A 24652-nucleotide genomic window follows, 5' to 3' on the forward strand; every position below is an offset into this window, starting at 1 on the left:
AACTTCTCTCCCAATGTTTTATGCATCTTCTTCAATCGAACAACATATTTTTTATACTATTTTCCTCTGGAACTACAACAAGCTATTTGTTTTCTCCTTTAGATTGTCTCAAAAAGCAATATATTTTTTAGCATGTGGCTTGAATTCAGCAACAACAATCAACATCATGTAAACACTAGGTATATAAACCAATAATAAGCAAAATAGCCTTGGAACAACAGCCAACAAAAGTTACAAAGCAACAAGCAACAAAGAATCAATACCAAGACAACATGCCAATTACAAACAGTCTCATGGCAGCAGTAAATCAAAATAAGATTTATTTTTGGGGAGAGATTCTAATTAATTTTTATTGCAAAAATCAAGCATATAATTAAGCAAATTGCAGCAAGCGCAAACTCCATAGAAAATCCTCTCTATTATAACAACCTACATGTTCAGGAATTATTTTAATTCATGTTTAAATCCAAATGAAAATTTTTCTAAACAAACTTAAAAAAATTATATTCACCCTTTCCAGCCATATTATGGAAAGGGTGAATATAATTTTTGGGAGAGATTCTAATTAATTTTTATTGCAAAAATCAAGCATATAATTAAGCAAATTGCAGCAAGTGCAAACTCCATAAAAAATCTTCTCTATTATAACAATCTACATATTCAGGAATTATTTTAATTCATGTTTAAATCCAAATGAAAATTTTTCTAAACAAACTTAAAAAAATTATATTCACCCTTTCCAGCCATATTATGGAATTATTTCCAACATCCTAATCTTTCAGTGCATTTATCTCTGGCTTATAATGTTTGATTCATCACCCAAATTTTCCTATGGACTTCTGACAACATCTTTTTTTATTTCAATGATGTGATTGGGAGATCACTCACAACAGTTTTTAGGGAGAAATTAGACTGTTTAAACTTCGCCGAACATTATCTTTTTGGCCCTTTCGAGGTCCGAGGGCACAAATTATGAGAGAAGCTTCTTATGCTTTGCTTTAAGGTGTAGGACCAAATTAATCCTCCCTTTATGATCTGTTGTTTGGGATTGGTGTGCGTCCAACCCAAAATTTTTCAGCAAATTAGCAAAAATGAGATTGTTTTGACAGTTGGTGTCGATGATGGCATTAATCACCTTTGGCTTGACCTTTCTTCAAGGTGAACAAAACCTCTCATATGTCCATATTGGACTATGGCCCCACCATTATATTTTTTGACATTTTTATCAGAGATATAAACGGTTTGCTTTGTCTAGTTAACTCAGCTTGATCTCCACCACAACAACAATTGATTTTTTCCCCCTAATTTTCTTTTATCCTTTAGAAAGTGTTAAGGGTGTGATTTATTTATTTATTTTTTTTTGGGGAAAATCTACATACATAATTCTTACATATTTACATATCTAGCACAAACTTTTATATTTATATTTCATGAACCTATTCATGAAAAGACTTATTTCATTTTTAAAAATGGTAGTGGTAGTGATAATTTTGATGTGCTATTAAAATGGTAGTGGTAGCACAAACTTTTAAATTTTTAGTATTGTATTTAAATATGAAGTTTAGGTTTTAGATATGTAAATACATAAGAATTGTTTTATGTGATATGTATGTAAATGCCCCCTTTCTTTGTTTAGCCACATATCTGATAATGGTCACATATTTGATTAATGATATTGGACTGGCAAATGGAAATACTATTTTTTGTATTTTTTTTCTTCTTTATTTTGGTGAAATAAGATTTCTTTTTAGATGGTTCTTAAGAATTTTTCTTTTGCCTTATGTTTTTGGCTCTATGGCAACTGTCATCATATTGGCCTGGTTGAGATTAGTTATTATAGACAAACGAGCTTCATTTGCAATTTGTGAATGAGGATGTACTTTATTGGTTTTTGTAAAACCCTAAGATTTACTCCAAGTCAAACTGTGCCTTTCTTTCCATCGTACTTGAACAAACTCCATTAGTTAGAGCTCTGTACATGGCACCTTTCTTATTCCCATTTCTTGTTAGGTGGGCATTCTATCAAGTTAGGTCATGATGGTTTAACTCTAGTTGGGCGAGGTATATCATGGCATGCACTATGCTTACTCAAGGTGAAGTAAGTCTCCAACTAGTTAATTTGTGCATTATGCTTCTTGGCATTAATTGTCCCATCATAAGTAGGAATCTTCCCAATAGTTTTTTACTTTGATTGGCCAAGTCTTTCATGAGCGGTAGTTATATATTTATCTTCATCCTCTTCAACCAGTTTTGCATTTGGCTTGGAAGGAGGGGCAATATGAATTGGCCAACTAGTCATAGCGATGATTGTTTACATCCTCATCCACGCCATCACGGTGGCTATTTTCTCCATTTGTCTAGCCACATAGCTGATTAGATTTGGTGCGTAATCATTATCAGCAATTAATTGATTCTGTCCTGCTCTTGTTTCTTAACTTTCAATGCGACTCTGAGTAAAATGTGGCTTTTCCTTATTTTTATACACCATTTTTTTTTACCATGGATTAAGTATCAAGTTAGTGGTAGTACATTAGCCACTGAAAAACAAAACAACAAATTGTTAAGCCTACGTCAAGCCGAGCAATGACAACAATAGTAGAACGGGGAAACAATGGCCATGTCATAGTACTAGGCAGTGTAGTTGTGGTTTGATATAATACATAGGAGTTGCGTTCTTCAGTTTTGTACTATTAGAGCTAAAGGTGACTGGAGGGATTTGGATGAAGGAGAATGAGGAAAAGGAAAATTTTTTCAAGATATTTCAATCAAATTTAACTACAAAATTCAAGTTTTTAAATAGAAAAATTAAAACAAATGAAATATATAACTATACCATAATAAAGTCCGAAAAAATGAAAAAACCTCAATTGATTTAGGAGCATCATTACCGCATGCACAGGATCGGGGCTATATTGCGATTGCAGGAGCCTTGGCTTTACTGAGATATTTTTTTCTGTTTTTTTTTTAAAATTTCCAGCAAGTTTCCTTCCCTTTATTTGTTCTTTTTTGGTTCTTACCTATTTCTCTAGTTTCTAATTAGGTATTTCATATTAGGAGACTTTTATATATGTGAATTGGGTTGTTTGGATTTTAAGTTTACTGATTTTATGAATTGAGGGACATTTCTCTGATTTTATGCTCTTTGGAGTGTTGTAGCCTCTTCGTATTAAAAGTGACGTATTTGTAGCTTGCCCAAGAACAGGTGGTGGGACTTCTTCATCGCCTGCATCTCGCCGATTTGCCCAGGATCAGGAAACCAACATTTTCTCGCTTCCGGTTCACTGCCCAACCCCCTTTCACACTGATTTTCAGCTGACATATTTCTTCTCACTCTCGCCTTCTGTCCTACAACTTTTCTAATGCCTCTTGATGTTCTATGACCCTTCTAGGAACCCAAGAACGATATCATATTGTATTAGAGCTCGGTTAATCCTAAAATATTAGGGATTTGATCTTTCTACACTTAAACCAATAATTGACACAACTTAACCTAACACCCTCATAAAAAATTTTTTCCTCACATTATCAACCTAATTCTAACTTTAATCATAAACCATATCTTCCATTTTTGTCAAATCTTCCATTGAAAAAACGAGACATTGTGTTTTCAAAGAGAAGCCCGCCATGAGGTGTTCAAGAGCTCACTATGGATGACATGTAATCGAAAATCCTCCAACGACAACAAAATCTTGCCGTCTTTGAGAGAAAAAAATCTGGTGAGATCAACCATAATTACAACGATGACTCGCCAAATCGAGAGAAGAAAGTGAATCCCTTCCATTAAGTAGTTTCTAGTGATGAAAAATCATTACTTTGATTTGATGTAGTATATTAGATGAAAAGATTGGATTTTGGAGTGAATATTAACTTGTCATATTTTGACGGTCGCATGGATTCAGATGAATTCATTGAGTTGCTCAAGGTAGTGGAATAAGTTTTTGAAAATAAGGATATTCTATCTGATAGAAGATTAAAACTAAATGCCATCAAATTAAAATGAGGGCGTCTTTTTCATGAAAAAAATTTAAACATCTATGCTAACGGGAGGGAAAAAGCAAAATCACCATCCAATTCAAGATGAAAAGGGAAATGCAATACAAATAACTCTCAACATATTACATACATGATAGATTTTTTAGGCTTCACCCATTGTGACAACAATATCTCTTAGTAGAGGATTACACAGCTGAGTTCGAGGAGCTTATATTGAAGTGTGAGCTAGTGGAACTCGAGGAAAACACCATAGCATAATATTTAGGGGGATTGAGACCGTCTATTGGCAGTGTTGTATAGTTGTGATCATATTGAACATTATAGGATATGATGACCCTAGATATGAATGTAGAGAGATAATATCATAATATCATATATACACCGCCTTTAAAAAAAAATTAAAGCTCAGGATCAAACAACAAGAGTACATAGTGGAGCATCTCATTGTACTCTGTTAGAGGAAAAAATGGTTCAGAGGTGAGACAAAGTGGATCTAGCATTCCTAAATCTCTTGACAAGCAGTGTTTCAAGTGCCATGATTTTGAGCATATTGTGCCAGATTTCCCATACAAAAGGCTGATATCTTTCATTGAGCAGGGTGCATTGGAGTTGGTAGAGGGTGAAGACCCATAGGAGGAGAATTGAGAGCAGTATTAGCTACCTGCAGATGAGGGAGAGATGCTAGTAATCTGACCGGCCCTTCAGACTGAGCCCATGAAAAAGCAATAGTGGCTCTACCACAACATTTTATGTACCCATCATATCGTGCAAGGGAAGGTATGTAACTTCATTATAAATGGATATTGTTGTAAAAATGTGGCGTCTACACGGCTGGTTGACAAATTGAGCTTCACTACTTAGAAGAATTCTCAACCATATTCTTTGACCTTGTTGAAAAAGGGGGAGTAAGATCAATGCCGATAGGAGGTGCATCGTGGAGGTTTATATTGGAGACAAATTCTAGGAGCAAGTGTGGTGTTAACGTAATATCTATGGATGCATGTCACGTTCTATTAAGTCGTAGTCAGTCAACTTTTTGATTTGAAAATAATTTTTAAATTTAATTTTTTATAAAAAGTATATAATTTCTGTATTTTGAAAATAGTGGAGTTTTAATTTTTAGAAAATGAGATAGGATGAATCTCATCCGTCTAATAGTTTACATAATCGTGTCCGATACCGCAAATACTACATTTTTTCGAAAGATAGGTGTATACCTCAACGATGGACACAATCATGCAAATAAAGAGATTTGTTACATCCGCTTGGACTGCGAACCTTTTATGTGTGGCCGACAAATTCTCCTATCTAAAACAGATATTAAATAGGATTTATTTTACGTGAGTTTCAAGTTTTTTATAGAGGCAAACCCCTATAATTAATTACATCTCAAATTATTCGACCCACATGCCTTTAGTCGAAATGCATGAGTATGTTGCAATTTCATTCACATGGGAGCAATATATACTGTCTTGACATTTTTGCTCGTTTATCTGTTTTTCTAATATGAGTGCTTCAGTGTGATACTTAAGCTTTATTATGCTCTTTTTTTTGCAATCTCATGGTGCTGAAATTGTCTGAAACACATGTCAAATTTTCATTCTTTCTGTTTGAATCTTGCCTTAAGATCTACTATGTAGCAATAAGCAAAGCCGAGGAAAAGATTTGGGAATAATGATTTAAGAAATTGAATAATTGCTGCTTATACAAATTTAGTTTGATTTTAAAAGTTTCGTTATACATTCTTCCATTCATTAGATTTAATCTCATAATTTCAGACTTATGGTGTGTGCTTCACTTTGGTCCCATCTAGAATCATGCGGCTCGTTTCTAGACGGTTGTGGTAGAAGCCTTATGTACTTGCTGATTCGTTTTCTTTGTTTGTCACATGCTATCCAAGAATTATAAATTGTTGATCTGGTAACTTATTGCAAGATGTATATTGCAGAAGCTTTCTTTGTATGCTCACTAATTTGGTTTTTTTGTCGCAAGCCACATATCACTTGGGAACTTTATAAGTTTTTCAATTTGGCCTTTCTTGGTGCAAGCTGCACATAGGAGATGCCTTTGTTGAAATAATTTTTGGGCATTTGAAATATATATTTTGTCTCTTTTGAGGCGAGAGGCGAGCTGATTCTAACTGCTATCCTTATAGCTTACTAAAATCATTTTCAGTTATTTGAAATATATATGTTGGATGTTCTGAAGTGATTTAAAACACCTGTTTTAAGGCGGTTTGGAGGCGGTTTTGTTGCAATTTTTGGAGCCTTTTAATGTTTCGTTTCAGGGAGGTTTTATCACTATTTTAGAGAGGGATTCAGGGGTTTTTAAATTGTCATTTTGGGACTGTTTAGAAGATATTTTCTTTGTTGTCTGGAGGCCAACGAGTGCTGTTTGGAGTTGTAAAAGTGTTGTAGGGTGCTTTAGAAGTATTGTTTGGAATTGTTAAGTGTTGTTTGGAGTTGGTAGGTGATGTTTGGAGTTGTTAAGTGCTGTTTGGAGTTGTACGAGTGTTGTTTGGAGTTATAAAAGTGTTGTAGGGTGCTGTAGTGTGCTTTAGAAGTGTTGTTTGTAGTTGTAAAAGTGTTGTTTGGAGTTGTAAGAGTGTTGTTGGGTGCTTTAAAAGTGCTGTTTGGAGTTGTTAAGTGCTGCTTAGAGATGTAAATGTTGAATTTGAGAACTTTTGGGTTGATCAAAACACTGTCTTGGAGTAGATGTAAACACTCTTTTTGGGGGCTGATTTAGTTATAATTTTGAAAGAATTTAAATGCTTTTAGGCCGATTCACTTGCTGTTTCGTTCTTTTGCTTTGTTAATTTTGGAAATGGGTCGATCTTCTCCTTTATTTTGTTTTATTTCTCTTGTTAAATTGTTAAGTTGAAATGAAAATTTCTGATTTTATTATTTGGAAAACACTTAAAGATATTCGAGGATTAGTTGGAAAATACTTAATTGAGGGTAAAACACCTTAAATCACTTCCAAGTTCCGGTTAAAGTGTAGGCTTTCTTGATTTTATGAGCACGCCCTAGGTGTGAGTTAATCTACTTAATTTTCGAATGAATGATGAAACTAGACATTTGACCTTAATTCACAAATTGATTAAAACACTAAACATGAGGATACACTAAGATGTGATTCACGACTTCCTTAATTAAATCAACAAGTGAAATTCCCGTCACGACTTAACCTATAGTGAAACCCAATACTCCGGAATTTAAGTTTGAAAATTACACTCAAATTCTCCTGGCAATTGGAGATATTTGTTAATGTCACATATAGATTACCAGACTAGTATAAGTTGGAGGTTGTGGTGGTGAGGGCGATGATAAAAGTGCTTTAGTGTGCTAAAAGTGGGATTTAGAATAGTGTCTCTTGCCTTGATTACCTTCGATGAAGGGAGAACAGGACCGATGATACTATTCACTAACTCTTAGTGTGAAGTTGACTCCTTGTCGTCATAGGTTGCCATGTAATTCTAAATCGATTGAAACATGCAACCGGTGGACTATTTAATTTCTTCACATACACGGATACCATAATCCTTCAAGCGTTTCCACATATGCTAAAGAAAATAAAAAATGAATTAAATCCATTTGCAACAACACTATTTTTGTTTACTAAATAAACTCTACATGCATGAAAGGTTAAATAAACCTTTTACAAATTTTAATAATGGTTCACTAGTTAATTGTTTTGATTGTGGCCAGAAGTTGCCCTCCTAAGATTGTTTGGGTCGGTAGCCTCTATCCAAAGTTCGATTTTAAAGCTCATAACCTAGCTCTGAGCCCACCCTGACTTGAATTTCTACAATTCTTTTTCGAGCTTTCATGTGTCACATGCTTATTTCCATATGTATGCTTATGTTTGACATACTCATTAAATACTTAGCCACACTTGCTTACTTTCACATGTGATATTAACCTTGCAGCTGTAGCAGAGACCCAAGTACACATTTATAGTTATTTACTGCAGTCTCTTACTACTTTACTTTGTTATCATGTTCTTACTCTACCATGCATGTTTTACTTACATTACATACATACAAAACCACAAAAATGCATTTTTGAAAATTTGTACATTTTTAAAATCGAGAACCTCTCGAATGAGGTAAACGACGGGAATTCTCCGGTCTTAATGAACTTAACAACTCATTTCGACTAAGTAAATTCAAAAGAAAATAGTGATACTAGAATGATGGAACTGTAATATTTTAACTGGTGTCGCTCAAATTAAATTAAAATTCTCCATGAACATTTCAACATTTGAATATCAACAACGAACAAACCAAAATATGAGATATAAACCACAAACCTTAAACCCTGGAGCTACTACTACAGCAGGAGGCTCAGAGCCAACTTTGTGGACAGCACAATGAGAAGTTTGGATCGAGCAACAATTGAGTTTTCTTCAGGGATCCTTCTCCCTAGTCTAAAAAACAACTCATAGGACTTCGAGGCAGCTCGCTCAACGCGACGTAAATCCTCACACTCTTTAGACTCATGTGCAACCATGTTGCCTAGCATAAGTTCTAACTCGCCTTAGGTTCTGAGGTCATCGTTTGGTACGGCGTAAACCCTCATATCCTTCTAGGCTATTTACATGATCGGGTATCATGCAAGTGTAAGTCCGAAAATAATAAAATTGTCAGGATTAAACACTTAGATAACATTGTCTCCAAAACGTAGCCACACAGTAGGATAGTTTGAGAAGTCGCTGAGGGTTCTTCTCAGGATCTGTGACGTCCCCTACTGCTTCTTTTTTTCGACTCCTGAAAATAACTGTTCATACTTGGGTTACTCCTACTTGCTTTTTCACGTCCTACCGTGAAAACTAAAACTTGAAATTCTTGAAGACTAGCATATCTGATCATTATCGAGAGTTTTCACAAGTGACCTTGGTTATTTGAGATGTAATTAAATATAAGAGCTTACCTCTATAGGAAACTTGGAACCCGAGTAAAATAAAACATATTTAATCTTTGTATTTGATAGGAAAATTTGTCGGTCACACATAAAAGATTCGCAGTCCAAATAGATGTCACAAATTTCTTAGTTTGCATATTTGGTCCATCGCCGAGGTATATACCTGTCTTTCGGGAAGGTGTAATATTTACGGTATCAGACACGATTATGTGAACTATTAGATGGATGAGATCCATTCAGTTTCATTTTCAAAAAATTAAAATACCACTATTTTCAAAATACAAAAAATTATATACCTTTTATATTAAAATAAATTTAAAGTTATTTTCAAATCAAAAAGTTGACCGACAGTCATCTTTGGTAGTATGATTGTTGCACATATTGTAATGGCTAAAAAAAACACAATTCTTTCACCAAAGATGAGAAGCACATTATACCCTTGCCTTGGAAGCAGTCCGAGGTGTTTGAAGATGTGGTAACACGAATAATTTTTTTGCATTCCTTGAGAGAAGCACTAAAAGGGCTAGCATTGGTTGCCCAAGAAAGGCGATGTATTGGAGAGACCGATACTGAGAGTATTGAGCTATTTTTGGAAGACCCTATGGAGTAAACTTGATATTTAGTTTCAGTTCAGCAATACACTCACAAATAGATTGTTGACATCTCTATAGGTGTTTTATGGGAAATAATATCAGACCATGGGATTCAGTTGTTTCTAGAGAAGAAGAAGCCTCTCCTATCATGAAAATTAACTATAAGGGCTTACTTCTATAGAAAACTCCTACTTGTTTTTTCTCGGTAAAGTCGAGACTCTTGGAATTCCGCGGGACGCTGGATTATTGGAATATTGCTATCGCAAGAGTCTCGACTTTACCTAGATATTTATTTTATTTTTTAATTTCTTTCTTTATTTTCGGGAAGTTTTGTTTCTTTGCCTCCTTTTTTGTTCTTACCTATTTTTCTAGTTTTTAATTAGGTATTTTTTATTTGTAGACTTTTATGAATTGAGGGACATTTCTCTGATTTTCAGCTCTTTGGAGTATTGTAGCCTCTTTCTATTGCAAGTGGTGTGTCTGTAGTTTGTCCAGGAATTGATGTTGGAGACCTATCGTCATCCGCATCTCGTTGATTCGCCTTTTGCTCGCTGTTTTCAGCTGGGTAGCCATCTGACTCGCTGTAACATGCTGTCTACAGCAGGAAATCAACGTTTTCCTGCTTCCAGTTTGCTGTCCAGCCCCCGTTTTCAACCGCCATTCATCCTCCCAGTTCCACTACCCATCATACAACTTCTCTAGTGCATTCTGGTGTTCTATCATTCCCTCCTGGAATCTAGAACGTTATCATCAACATTTATGAGTTCAAATTAAATAGTAATGTAGAAATTATTCTAATTTAAATTTAAGTTCAAATATAAACTTTTGTAAACAAGTTAAAAAAAGAAAAAATAAAATTCATTCTCATTCTATATTAATATGGAATTTGATCAAATTGTTTAGCTTCTATAGATTATAGCCTTGATTCAATTGACAAGTTGATCGTGCTTAATGAATCCTTTAACATTCTCTTTAATTCAAATGGGGTGATATTAGAATCATCACTATTGATAATTTCTATGTTGAAATCAAATTGTTAAAACTTCAATGATCACAATATTTTTTATCCTTTCATGATTTGATGCACAAATTGTGAGGTAAGCTTATTTTTGTAGTTTTTTTTGAAGTGATCGGTTATATTGACTACAACTTTTATGATTTGTTTCAAAATCATGGCATGAAGATTGCCTTCAATTAATTAACATCTTGAATAAAAAGTTTCTTTTTATAGTTTTGTGCATCATGGATATTTTCAGTGCCATGGTGATTTTGACTTGGTAGACTTGAAAAGAGAAAATATCTTGAGACTTGGAGATATGAGTTGTTGGCCTTGACATTGATTTATCCAATGCACTTGTGCCCAAAATCAACATTCAGGTTTCTTCTTTAAAACTGGTTTATTTTATTTTTAGTAGTTTTAAGCATGCCTATAATGATCCCAATGATAATCGGATTGTTCTTGCTTTGACTCAATTCCTTTTTTTCTTGTGATTTGGCTTCTATTGTAGCGTTTGGATCGACATTTGGTTTTACAAGGGGCTAGATTGTTGTTAATTTGCTATTGGACTAGTTCTCCATTGGTTTGTTATTCGGCCTTCAAAGTTGGGCAGTTATTTTTTGTTCATTTTTGCCATGATTCACCATGATTGTTTTAGTTATCTGTCTCTGTGGATTGGCGCTTTGGCTTTTATTAGTTTGATCTTCTGTGACTGTCTCATGGACCTTTAATTGATGTTTTTTCGTTGGGCCTTACAAAAACATTGGATACTTTTTTCTGCTACTACTTGAGGGGGCTTACTTGTAGCCATTGGAAGATGCTTAACATGACTCATTTCTGCTGCCGCATCATGCGGTTCAGAAAATTATGACTTACGTGATCAAGCATTACGCACAATTTAGTAATAAGCTTATCTTTACTCCGTTTTTATTGGCCTAGCGAGCATATATCCCTGTGATTATACAGCCAGTTTTTTATGCAGTTTAGCTATTGAGTTTTGGGATGATCAAAGACGACTAATCCTAACAATATTTGTTGTTTATTACTAGAACATCATAAGGAATGCAAAAACGAATTATTTTTGCTTAATAACATTTGTGATTTCCTTCTATTTTGTGTGTACTTGTTGGATGTGAATGTTTTGAGTGTGGTGCAAGTGTGAATGTTAATTTTCTACCGAGCGATCTCTTTATACTGGTGTGGGGCCTGAATCCTTTTTAGTGATCTCATATTTAATTTTATTTCTTTACATGATTAATTTTTACCTTACCATTGTAATTGTTTCTAGTCAATTTTGGTACAGCTTATGCTTTATTTGGGGTAGCTTTTTTGCTGTATTGATTTTCAGATTGCCACCACAATTGCGTTTGACTACTGGTTTATAGAATTTTCTATGGCGGTGCTGTATTTTATAATCAAATTTGTTAAATTGTTGGAGTTGCAAGTAGACTGCTATATGAATTTTTTTAAAGAAAAAAAACTGGTAATACTCACAACAGTTTCTGAAAAAAAAAATTTCTCAGCATCTTTACAATTACTTTTATAAAAAGTTGCAGCGATCCCAAATGGAAATTTTAGTTTGTTATTTTTGATATGAATCTTCATTGGCTTATTTTCACTATCCCACTATTTTTATTTGAGTGTTTATTAAATTATCATTTGACATGAATTTCTCATATTTTTGAGATTCACTTTAGAAGATAATGAATTCCTGTCTCAATTGGTGGCATTTGGAACTGTAAATTTCAAATTCATTTTTGTGATCTTTGATTCATTATGTTTTTTAGTTGCATTAGGAGTGAAACCCTAAGGTGCCCTACATAAAATTGATTTATTTGATGCGAATTGTCATTTTTTACTCTTCTAATTTAATTTTAGTTTTACTTGTTTTAAACATGGCTATGTTTGGCCTCGGTTGCCTCCTTTGAATCTTTGTTTGGATTTTCGAGGGCCCAATTTACTGCTGCACTATCACTACGTTGTTGATGTAATTCAATTTGATTGTTTCATCTACAAGTTCTCTGTAGCTTGGGTCTTTGGCTTCAATTAGTTTGATCTTGCTTGAATTACTTGTGGGCCTTGAATTGTGCTTTGGTTATTAGGCCTTTACAAGAACATTAGATATTTTATTGTTTATTACTTGAAGTAGATTGTTCATCACCATTTGAACATTCTTTATGCGGTTGATTCCCATAGCTGCTTCGTACGGTTCTGAAAATTACAACTGGCGTAATTATGCATCATTTCCAATTCAGTTTTGTGCTCGTCTCTGATAATCAACTCTAGGAATTTCTTTTGTTTTTTTGTAGAACCTGAGGAATGGAAGAACTTTTTTTGCTTCATAAAATTTTAGATCGTTTTTTTCTTTTATGTACTTGTTGAATGCTGAATTCTTTGGTGGTGTAAGTCTGACTACCAATTTCAGATAGTTTTCTTGTTTTGGCCTAAAAAATTGGATTTTCTGTGTTTGATGATTGCTTACATACTTTTATTGGAAAATTTACGTACATTCCACTTAATTTCTATGTAGTTACAGATCTGACACCTAAACATTAAATTTTACATGCATGCTTTCTTACCCATGCATGAAAAGGTGTATTTCACTTTTTAAAAGTTTAAATGGTGGTATTTTTTATGTGATATTAAAGATTTGGGTGGTGTAAATGTAATAAGCTTAGGTGTTAGATATGTAAATAGAAAGGTTTTGGGTGGTATTTATGTAAATGCCTCTATTTTATTTTTTCTATATGAACATTTATTGATTTTTTTCCAAGCATATTGATTCTAGTCTAATATGTTACAATTGATTTTTTTTCTTTTGGTTTGTGGTGTAATTTGAGGAAGTTGCAACTTTTAGTGGTTTATATTATCATCAAATTTCCTTGATTTAACCCATGAAATTTTCTTATGGTATGTGTTTCTTGAATTTTGAGATCACATCAAAACAGAATGATGTGGTTTAAGGTGAACTTCAAATGTGAATTGAGTGATTTCTTTCATTCCATCACTTTGGTCAATTAAAAATAGACCCAAAGGCGATGTGGGGCATCAATTGATGTGGCAACAACCACGTGCCTGACCTGGACTGAACTGGTCTAGGCTTTGGGAGAGCATTATTGTCTCTCCAAGGCAGAGAGCTGTTACCCAATCGAAGTGGGTCTACTCCTAGTTATACTATTATCATAAATTTGCTTTCGTGATGTATTAAGGTTAGTTTTGTTGTGTGTTTGTTCAGGACAATCTTTGGTGTCTCTTATTCCCTTCTAGGGCTATATCGAAGGGTTTGAGTGCTGCTCTGGCTGTATCTCGCTCTCGAGGTGGTGATTATCTTTGTCCTCATCCTTCTTGCATCGCTGCCCTTCCTCACTACAACCGTCAGAACAATGTCTCTTTGCTTTTTACTTGTAGTTTCAACCACCCTCACCCCTTCACTATGCCGCTACCCTCATCCCAGCGCCCCATATTTTTGAGCTAAAAAACATTCAATTAATTATTTGAGCTAGCTTATTTTGATTTTGAGTCAGATTGAGCTCTATTCCATTTTGAGTTGAGTTGCCTTGTAATCAAATACAATGAATCACAAAAGCTGATTTGAGCTGTATTCAAACCTTTCAAGCCAATTTTTAGCTGCATTCAAAATTTTCGATTCAATTTTTAGCCGACTCTAGCTCCACTTGAAATCAGATCATTTACAGTCTTACTTTGAATTAAAGGCTTACATTATCAGACATGGGCTAAAATATATTCGTATTGATGAGGGGAATTCAATTAGCCCATAATATTGATATTGTTAAGGTAATATGGCGTTTAGTGAATATTGTGCAATTAAGGGGGTAAATAGATTTAGTTTCTATACATTTAGGGAGTTTTATATGAGGCAACAAGAAGAATTTCAAAAGAGAGAATTCAAACCTTCGTTTCCAGATGATCGGCAGTCATTAGCATCAACAAGATGGCGATCACCACAGACAAAATTGATAAAGTCACAATCACCAATTAGGTTGTCGACACTGAAGTTGTCATCCTTTGTTGACATCAATGTTGACGCCTACTGACACCAATAAATCAAAATACCATTCACCAACTCTAATGCAGATCTTGTTGTACCCAATGCCTACGCATGACATCGACACCATCAATGACCGTTGTCATCGCCTTGCTCGCCAACAATTCCAAGATTGAAGATTTTTATTGTCAACAAAGCAAAAGCCGACTTCACCAACATCGATGATTGCCATTACTAATAAGTTATAAGCTTGTTATTAACAACATAAACATCAGTCGTTTCATATAGCATGATAGACTCTTTCACCTATAAGACCAATGCTTACTGTCGACGCGAATGCTGACACCATCAGCACCGCTATCACCGACCGCCACTGTCACCAATGTCGATGACCACCATTGCTGAAATTTTTGTTGTTTACTGTCTTCTATCGACACCAATTTTATGCCTGAATTCATCAATAAGGTTGCAGTATGCTATCAAAAGCTGATGTTGACCGTTGCTTCGACATCAATGGCGACAGTTGCCACCAAAACCTGTGCCGAATTGCCAATACATCTTACGAATGAGTTCAGTTCATGCGATCAGTAATTGGATCAACACCTGGAATCGATACTATTACCGGCATTCGTCGCTATTAATAGGACCATCACCTACTATTGACATCAATGTCGATACTCACTCCATCACCGACACTAAGGTCAAGCTCGCCTTCTTTGCTGTTGGTTTTCACTCTTTAATGAAAAATAATTGAGTAGACCATCAATCATCCGTTGATATTATCTCCAATGACCCAAGACTCCGTTTTTTCATCATGGAAGCCATCTTCCGTATTTCATTATTATTATGTCCAATTGTGGGAAAATACATTTTGTGTAACTTCCGACTAACCACTGAAATTTTTTCAGCTTTGTCAAGTCTCAAAGTTCTTCTCCTCACAAATTTTTTTTAAAGAAATTCTCATGCTCTTATGTGCAACTTTCAACTTAACTGTGTACCCGCGTAGTATTCTATCATGCAATACTAGTACTTACGAGTTGTAGAACCCAATATGACTTGCCCTATTTGCTTATAATCGTATGCACCTCTTATGGGGACCAACATAGCTCATTCAAAAGGTTTTGTTGAGAATTTTGTTTTTATTTTCTAACATAAACTGGCCTTTTATTTACCTAACACAGCTTTCTTATCTGCACCATTAAAGTATACCTTTCAATGCAGACAGAATGGGAAGGTGGTTTCTTCCCTCTAACACTCCATTTCAGCGAGGACTACCCCAGTAAACCCCCCAAGTGCAAGTTCCCTCCAGGTTTCTTTCATCCAAATGTTTATCCATCTGGTACCGTTTGCCTATCAATTCTCAACGAGGACAGCGTACGTGAACAGCGTACGTGAAGCTCTTAAGTCCTATTTCGCAGCGAAATAAACCTGTGAATATTATTATATTGAGTCTCTCTGTTTTCTTTTTCTTTCAGGGATGGAGACCGGCCATCACCGTGAAACAGATCCTTGTAGGAATACAGGATTTGCTTGATCAGCCAAATCCAGCTGATCCTGCTCAGACTGATGGATACCATCTCTTCATTCAGGTTTCATTATTGCTAAAGATGATTTTATTCTCATACTTTTACCTTTTACTCTTGGGGCATTTGCACACATACCACCTAATTCTTATGTATTTACATCTCTAACACATCACTTTTTGTATTTATTCCACTCAAACCGTTCACATCACATAAAAAATACTACTATTTTAACTTCTAAAAAGTGAGATACATTTTTTCATGTATAGATAAGGTGGCATGTGTGTCTGTGTGGGGAGAATTGTGTCAAAATGCTCCCTTGACTTTTTGTGAAGGTCCATTTTAGTCCTGAGTTTATAGAAGTGTTAATTTAGTCTCCAAACTCTTTTATTATGTGTGCTGAAATAGTCCCTGAGTTTATAAAAGCATTAAGGGAGAACTATTTTAGCATCAATTAAAAGGTTGGTATGTAAATCTTCCCTTACCCAAGTCTATGTTATTATGACCCGTTATAATATGAAATGCAGGATCCGGTGGAGTACAAAATCAGGGTGAAGCAACAGGCAAAGCAATATCCTCCGCTGGTTTAGGGTAAATGTTTGATATTGTCTGTAACATGTTTGGTTCATTTAACTTTTGTGATTACTCTTTTGAAGATTATTCGATTGGAATTGGAGTGCGTGTGATTACTGGAGTTGGTATTTTACATGTACTGGATGATATATGTGGCTTTATCTGGTGTTTTTATATTAAATTTGCGCGTTAACTTTGTCCGCCTTGGTCAGGGTTGGCAACCCAATTTCTTGTATTTGCTCTTTGGTTTGGATAAATTTCGTGACCATCTGAAAGATAGGACTCGATACCTAAGCGATGTTAAGGGCAAAAGCTTAGTTGGTATGACTGGCTTACGAGTTGTTTGAGACCATTTTGCTCGTTTGATCGTTTTTTAGAATGTGTTAGCTTTCTTTACTCTAAATTTTAAACTTTTTTGGGCAATTTTAGTTGGTCACTTCTATTTTTTAGTTGGGTTACTTCTACTTTTTATTTTTTATTTTTATTTTATTTATGTTATGATTTGAAACAGAAGTATTTCCTTGTTTGGTACTTTTTTTTTTTAATAATATTCAAACTCTTCAAAATTTTAAACTTTTTTGGGCAATTTTAGTTGGGTTACTTCTACTTTTTATTTTTTGTTTTTAATTTATTTATGTTATGATTTGACCAGAATTATTTCGTTGTTTGATACTTTTCTTTTAATAATATTCAAGACTCTTCAAAATTATTTGAGTGTTTTAAAAAATATGATAATTTGTTAAAAAAAAAACATATAAAATATACACTAAACAAGCATTTTAAATAAAGTGAAACATAAAATTGGTCCCAAACAAGCCATTTATTTCTTTTTTTTTTCTTTTGCTTATGGGGTGGGTTCTCAGTTTGTTCTTTTTAATTTTTTATTTTATTTTCAACTAATGTGCTGCCTTCACATTTGATTATTTCTCTATTTGTTTTTGACAATGAGATTGGATGTAATTATGATGGTGATATGTAATAGGGAGGATTGAGTACCTTAAGCTTTGGGATTATTTTTTTGTTTTAAAAAAATATTTTTTTAGTGTATTTATTTTTATCTTTTTCATTTTTTTATTTAAAAAAGATATATTGTTTTTTAAAATATTATTTTGAATGTTAGACATGTTATAATATATGTAATAATAATAATAATAATAATAGTAATAGTAAAATATAAAAAATTAAAATTCAAAAAGTAAAACAATTGATCCAATCTGCCCCTTAGGTTTAATCTAACTAAAATGTATCTCGTACACAAGTTCCAGTTGTGTGTCATGCTCCGCCATATTCTAGGGTACTCTCATGGGATGGAAGGTTCTAGAGAAGGCCTGAATATAGAAAGACATTCAAGGGACTCTAGAAGATTCCACCACATTCCAAAGAATGCTAGAAGGAAAAGCTCTAAGGAAAATTCAAGAGTAACCTGGAAAGTTCTAGGGCTATGTATGTACATAAGAGAGGAGTTTAGAACTCTCTAGAAACTAGAATAATCTAATGTATTCTAAAATGTTTTCTTGGGCTTGAAGGAGACTATAAATAAGAGCCCATTCCCTCATTTGTAATCACCTAAGAAAGCATCCAAGCTTCTAAGCTTTCAAGTGTTATAGTTGTTTTTTCTTAGTGAGGTGTTCTTTTCTATAATATTTCTCCTTGCTCTTCTTCTTAAGAGTGCTTTGTGCTTATAAGTCCCAGTGTTGTGAGGGATATTAGGATAATTAAGTGCTACAAAAGAGCACTAAAGCCGCACGGGTGACTAGAAAAAAGTCAGTCCGTGACATGTTGCTGCATTTGAATAGCATTAATATTTGCCATCTTAAATTTACTGCCAATGTTATGAAAGTGCAGCAAATATAAATGATGAGATTTTGTTCGAATGATTATGAAATGTGTTATTACCAATTCATTTGTGTTGCTTGCTACTTGTGCTTTCAATTTATTGCTTGGTAGCTTGGCTTTGGAGTTCTGAACATATTCATGGATATTTTTGTGTTGCATGCTTGTTGTCCTTTCAATTTGCTGATCCTCATGTTGGATTTTGCTTGTGGTACGAGTTGGTGGGATTTTTTTCTGCTAGGTTGTTGCCTTTCAGTTTGCTGGCTTGATTTTGCCTTTCAGTTTGCTAAATATGTTGGTGGGGTTCTCTTTTGATGTGCTGTTGCTTTTCAGTTTGTTGGTGGGGTTCTCTTTTGATGTGCTGTTGCTTTTCAGTTTGTTGGCTCGGCTTTGCCTTTTGATTTGCTCGGTATTTTGGTGGGATTTTCTTCTGTTGGTCCGTTGCCTTTTGGTTTACTCAGTTTGAGAGATTGAGCTTGGGTTCTGGCATGTTTAGGGCTGTCAATTTGGCTCGTTGTTCGTGAATAGCTCATGTTCGACTCGTTCGTTAAGCCTAACGAGTCGAACACGAACAACAGTTTGTTCACTCGTGTTCGGCTCGAAATGGCTTGAAAAAAAAATTATATAACTTTTTATATAAAAATATATTAAATATATTATTTATATAATAATATATTATATATATATTTATGTCAAGTTTAAATCATAACACCTCTTGTGGCAATGTGGTTAGTGTCTTCTTTTATATATATTTAATTCATGTTCGAATCCCACACTTTACATTTATTTTTTTCAATTTTAGTTTAACGAGCCAATTTCGAGCCGAACAAGAACACACTGTTCACGAGCCGATTTTGAACACGAGCTATTTCGAACGAGCCGAACACGAGCCAAGCCTGAGCTCGCTCAAGCTCGGCTCGTTTACAACCCTAGGCATTTTGATGGGTTTTACTAAGAAGGCATTTTTATTTTTATTTTTCTTCATTTTTTTTGTACCTGTTTTTATAAATTCAATATTTTTTAGTCTTAAAATTCGAGCTAATTTTAGCTCAACTGAACAAAACGAGCAAAATTTAGCTTTTTTATTCGAACACAAACAAAACATTACTGAGCAAATTCGAACATGAGCTGAATTCAAGCGTAATTATTTAAAAACGAGCCGAAAACAAACATGGACTAAACGCGCTCATGTTCGACTCGTTTACACCCCTAATCACAACTCATGTCGCCATGTGGTTCTGTGCTTTATATTGCATAAAAATGATGCATGTTCGAATTCAATACCATATATTTGTTTTTCTAATTGATTTAAACGAATTAATTTTGAGCCGAACACGAACAAAAATACGTAAATTGAGTCAAACACAAATACACTGTTCATAAGCACTTTCAAACACGAGCTAATTTTAAATAAATATATTTTTAAATGTGCCGAACATGAGTTAAATCGTAGCTCACTCAAACTCGGCTCATTTATAGCTCTAGTGGTGATAAACTTGTCATTCAAACACAAAAAAAAAAAAAAAATTACCGAGCAAATTCAAACACGAGCCGAATTCAAGCACAACTATTTAAGAACGAGCTAAAAACAAACACAGCCTCAACTCGCTCAACACGAGCTGAATTAATGCATTTTTTATTTCTTATTTTATACTTTACACTTTTTGTTCCAATGTAGTTCAAATCTCACATTTATATAGAAAAATCACATTTAATTAGGCAATTTAAAATTAAAAAGATCCTTAATAGGCAATATATTATAAAATTTAAATAAGAAAGAAATTTGTTCAAATAAATATATTGGATATATTCATTTTTTTTACTATTTTATAAAGAGAAATTTACATACATACCACCCAATTTATATGTATATACATATGTAACACCAAAAATTGTGCTATGCATTTATACCACCCAAATCTTTCTTACAACATAAAAAATGTCACCATTTTGACTTTTAAAAAGTTAAATACCCTTCTCTTCTTACAACATAAAAAATGTCACCATTTTGACTTTGAAAAAGTTAAATGCAAAGGGAAGGTGGTATGCGTGTAAAGATTGAAAATAAAAGTTTAATATGTAATTACATAGAAAGTGAGGGGTATATATGTAAATTTTATTTTTTTACCTTTAATAAAGGGTCATAAAATCAAATACAAGTTTGAATCTGCATTTTTTTTTTAATAATTTTGTGGATCACTCCCATCTTTTCATTAATAAAAGCTTACGAACAAGACATCACAGAACTGAGTAAACAAAATACAACCTGATTTAAACATAATTAAAGAAAAGGAAAACCAAATAAACATAAAAAAAAGAGCCCGCTCGTTCTCCCCAACAACATAGGAGAAGACATCGTCCACAATAATCAAATGGATGAAATTGAGAAAGTTCGCTAAGAGAGCAGCAAAACAAGCAGTGATAGAAGCTTATCTTCTAGCCAAAGCAAAAACCAAATGTCACCGAGATAGGTAGAAAGAAAGAAGCTGATTTCCATTCCGCGCCTCCAAGGCAACAAGTGACTTTTCAATAAAAAATGAAGTATACGTATTTTGAACCAATAAAATATCGCTGGAGCAAAAGCAGCTAGTAAATGTTGCTCCTCTCCAAAAAAGAAAACCCAACATGTTTTTCATGATTTTTCATGGAGGGCCCGACAAACCATAAGCATTAAAAATATAAAAACCTTCCCATCAAAAAGAGTCTATAAGCATCCAACTTTCAACAACCAACTCAACATAAAAAGAAAACAACAGTAGCCTTTATCAGGGGATTAACAACATTCTATTATATAAAAACAACATTCTATAGAGAAGGAAAATTTTCCTAACCAGTCACCATAAAACAGAAATCAGATAGAAATGAAAGTTTGAAAGTATAATATCAAGTACATCGAATCGATCAGACATTCCCAAAATCCAGAAACCATGTCAGAGAAAACCCAATCATCCAAAGAAATAAAAGCAAGATGGACATTGCAACAAGAAGTATCAACAAAGTATACAAAGGACGATTATAATATAAACAACACTTAAATATGGGAGGGAACATTATCCCTAAACTTTCTTCTTCTACTTTTCTCCTTGACAACAAAAAGAATTTTGAAAAGAATATTATTTTTGTGAAAGAAATCGTTGAAGATCCTAGCATTTCTTTCTAAGTATATAATATATGAAGTAATATGAGAGGCAAGCAAAAAGAAATTACTGAAAATTTTGCAGTTATCAAATTCAGCATAAACCATGAGCTGACGTAAAAAACATCCTTGGTGGAAAAAATGAACAAAATGATACTATGAAATATAGTAAAAACAAAATTGCATTAGAAATATATGAGAATGAGACTCTTGGTAACAATGATATAAAACAAACGAGGAGAAACCAAAATGCCACTAGCGGCAAGAATATCTATTTTTTTGAGCCCCTAACCATAATTTTTCAGACAAAGACAACAAATTTGAGTGAAGTCCTTTAAAACATATATTTTTTATGCCAAGAAATCAGATGATGACCATCATATAAATAAAAAAAAAGTGTTGTAGTGAGAGTAAAAAATTGTGCCCATTCGAAAACAAACAACATGAGAATCCAATATGAAAGTTTGGATGATGAGAGCAATGCATTCAGTTGGGGTATTTTAAGAAGTAGGGAGATTCCATGAGTGGCCTCTATTAAAGTGAAGAAGTAAAACATCCCTTGGATAGCTAAACCAAATGAAAATTTGATCCTTAAACCTTTCATAAAGTGAAGTGCCTTCCAACCAAGAGCCATAAAAGAAAAAAAGTCCACTTTTTGTGCTGGTATGAAGAGTGAGGCCTCTTCTAAAAGTTTTAGTGCCTTCAAGAGTGAGGCCTCTTCTAAAAGTGTTAGCCAACTTCCTGAGGTGATTCTAGAGATTAGAGTGCTTATTCTTCATTTTAAACCATAGAGCCCAAATTTTGAAAGCTCCAGTTAGAAAGAATGAGATTGTAATTATAGATTCTTCAAATAACCTTGGCCTTGCACATAGAGTTGATGGTGTCAAGATTAGATAACGCCAAACCTCCAATATACTTAGATTTGGTGGTGGTATTCCAAGAAATGGAATGCATACAGTTAGTGGAATTATTAAAGTGAATAAAATTGTTCATTAAAGAAGTAATTTTCTTCCTAATAACTCTAGGGATAATGGTTGATCTAAACCAATAAAATAAATTATTTCATATGGTGTACCTTAGGAGTTAAGACCTACCAAAAAATGATAATTTTTTTTCTGTTTCCAACCACTAAGATAAAGCTGAAGCTTAGACTGTTAATAGTAATAGAGGTGGGCTTAGCACTATTTATGGTAATGCCCAAGTATTCCCAAGCAAAGGATTTTTCTTGAAAGCTAAGTATATCTCAATACAACCCTTTTTCGTGGTCAGAGACAGATTTATAGAAGCATAAAGTTGATTTGAATGGATTGATTTTGAGATTTGAGAGCTCATAGAAAATATCATGCACCAAAGTCAACTCATAGTCATCTTTTCAGTCTCATAAGTTGTTCAAATCAGATCGTTCAAATTTTAAGGTCGTAATCTTCGTTTTCTTACCATTGGCTGTTAACATTAAAGGGCTATATGGCAATGTATGAGATTTAAGTTGGTAAGGTATAGTAAATTATGAAATCCGAATTTAGTAAATCTAGAAAGGTTTATATCCCAAAATCTATTTTGGCAACAGATTTAGTAAATTTTGTGAAACCATTAGACTAATTTATGTGAGGATTTAAAAATCTCTTATGACCATCAGGTTTTAATAGCAAATCATGATATGATTTCAAAAATTATGTAAATTCAAATTCTTAAAACATTTCAAAATAATCAAAATCTTATAGCTTCTTAAATTCAATTAATATTTTATTTCAAATTATAATGATTAATAATTATATATTTACTAAACTATTAATTAGAAATACAAACTTTATTAAATTAATTATTGAATAGAAGTTTAACATTTATAAAAGAATAATTAAATAGTTATTAATTATATTAATTATTAATTACTTATAATTATTGAATGAATAAAAATAATATTTATCATTTATTAATTACTAATTAAATGATAAATATACATTTATTTACATATAATTAATCTGATAAAACTAATAAAGAATCAATTAAATTAATAAAATAAACTTAAATAAAATAAAATTAATCAAACCCTCCCCAAATTCACTCCTTTCTCTTTCCCCCAAACATTCGTACGTCCCTCCCCCGCTGCGTGCTTCGTCCAAAACGATCTTCTTCCATAGGAGCTAGCTGGGAACGCGACGACGGGATCGCGACTTATCGTGATCCGAAACGCTCATTTTGATCCTCCTTCCTCTCCTCTCCTACCCGAACAAGTTTAGGTTAAATCCGGCTTAAATCCCGCTTTAAATCGAGTTTCGCTTCTTGTCGTGCCATCTCATATTGTTACGTCAACGCTACTTCTACGCAAATCACCGAGCTTGGCGGCGATCGTCGGAGATGTCCTACGACGACGTGGAGATCGAGGACATGGAGTGGAGCGAAGAGCTCCAGGCGTTTACATACCCTTGCCCCTGCGGCGATCTATTTCAGATCACGAAGGAAGAACTCCGCGTTGGCGAGGAAATCGCTCGATGCCCTAGTTGTTCGCTTTACATCACGGTTATATATAATATGGATGACTTTGCGGACTCCGATGGAGGAAGGCCTCCATCTGAGCAGCTTCAGCCAATCGCAGTCTCATGAGCAGTCCTAGTATCCGATTTAAGGTTAGGGTTTTTCTTCTTTCCCATTCAAAACAAATACGATTTTTTTGTTCGTAAATTGTGGAGATTATGTGGCAATTTTGTTGTTTGTGGATTTATCTTCTTAGTTTTTCGTATACGATTGCCAAGGTCTTGAAGTGTTTTGCTGATTTAATATTTTTGCACGTCTTCGTTGAAATCTTGCGGTTGGAAGCTTTAATATGGAATATCTCGCCTAGACCTCGGAATGAAATGTATAACGTGGGGATTGATTGCTAGTCTTTTAAATTGATGATCGGTTTCCAAAGTTATTAAGTATTGTTTGAGACCATAATCGTTTAAGTAAATTGGAATACTAGAATTCTAGCTTAAGAGGGTAGTAAGTAATCAAAAGTTAAATCTTTTGGCGATTCATATAACTGGTTAGGTATTAAGAAAAGAAATATATGTTAGGGATATAAAACAACTAGGGAAAG

The 24652-nt window shown here is 33.8% G+C and overlaps 1 protein-coding gene and 1 long non-coding RNA gene across 2 annotated transcripts in view; both read left to right on the plus strand.

Moving 5' to 3' along the window:
• LOC110025681 (SUMO-conjugating enzyme SCE1) overlaps window positions 1–16784 on the plus strand; it is a 32725-nt gene extending 15941 nt beyond the window's left edge. Inside the window, exons 3-5 of the mRNA XM_020726291.1 lie at window positions 15733–15885; window positions 15987–16100; window positions 16562–16784. Of these exons, the coding sequence (XP_020581950.1) occupies window positions 15733–15885; window positions 15987–16100; window positions 16562–16624 (330 nt within the window). The 3' untranslated portion in view covers window positions 16625–16784. The remainder of the gene's footprint in view (window positions 1–15732; window positions 15886–15986; window positions 16101–16561) is intronic.
• Window positions 16785–23641: 6857 nt separating this feature from the next.
• Window positions 23642–24652, plus strand: part of LOC110025677 — an 11242-nt gene continuing 10231 nt past the window's right edge. Inside the window, exon 1 of the long non-coding RNA XR_002294146.1 lies at window positions 23642–24200. This is a non-coding gene — a long non-coding RNA (uncharacterized LOC110025677). The remainder of the gene's footprint in view (window positions 24201–24652) is intronic.

The sequence above is a fragment of the Phalaenopsis equestris genome, unplaced genomic scaffold (assembly GCF_001263595.1).
Source record: "Phalaenopsis equestris unplaced genomic scaffold, ASM126359v1 Scaffold000324, whole genome shotgun sequence".
Taxonomy (NCBI): Eukaryota; Viridiplantae; Streptophyta; class Magnoliopsida; order Asparagales; family Orchidaceae; genus Phalaenopsis; species Phalaenopsis equestris.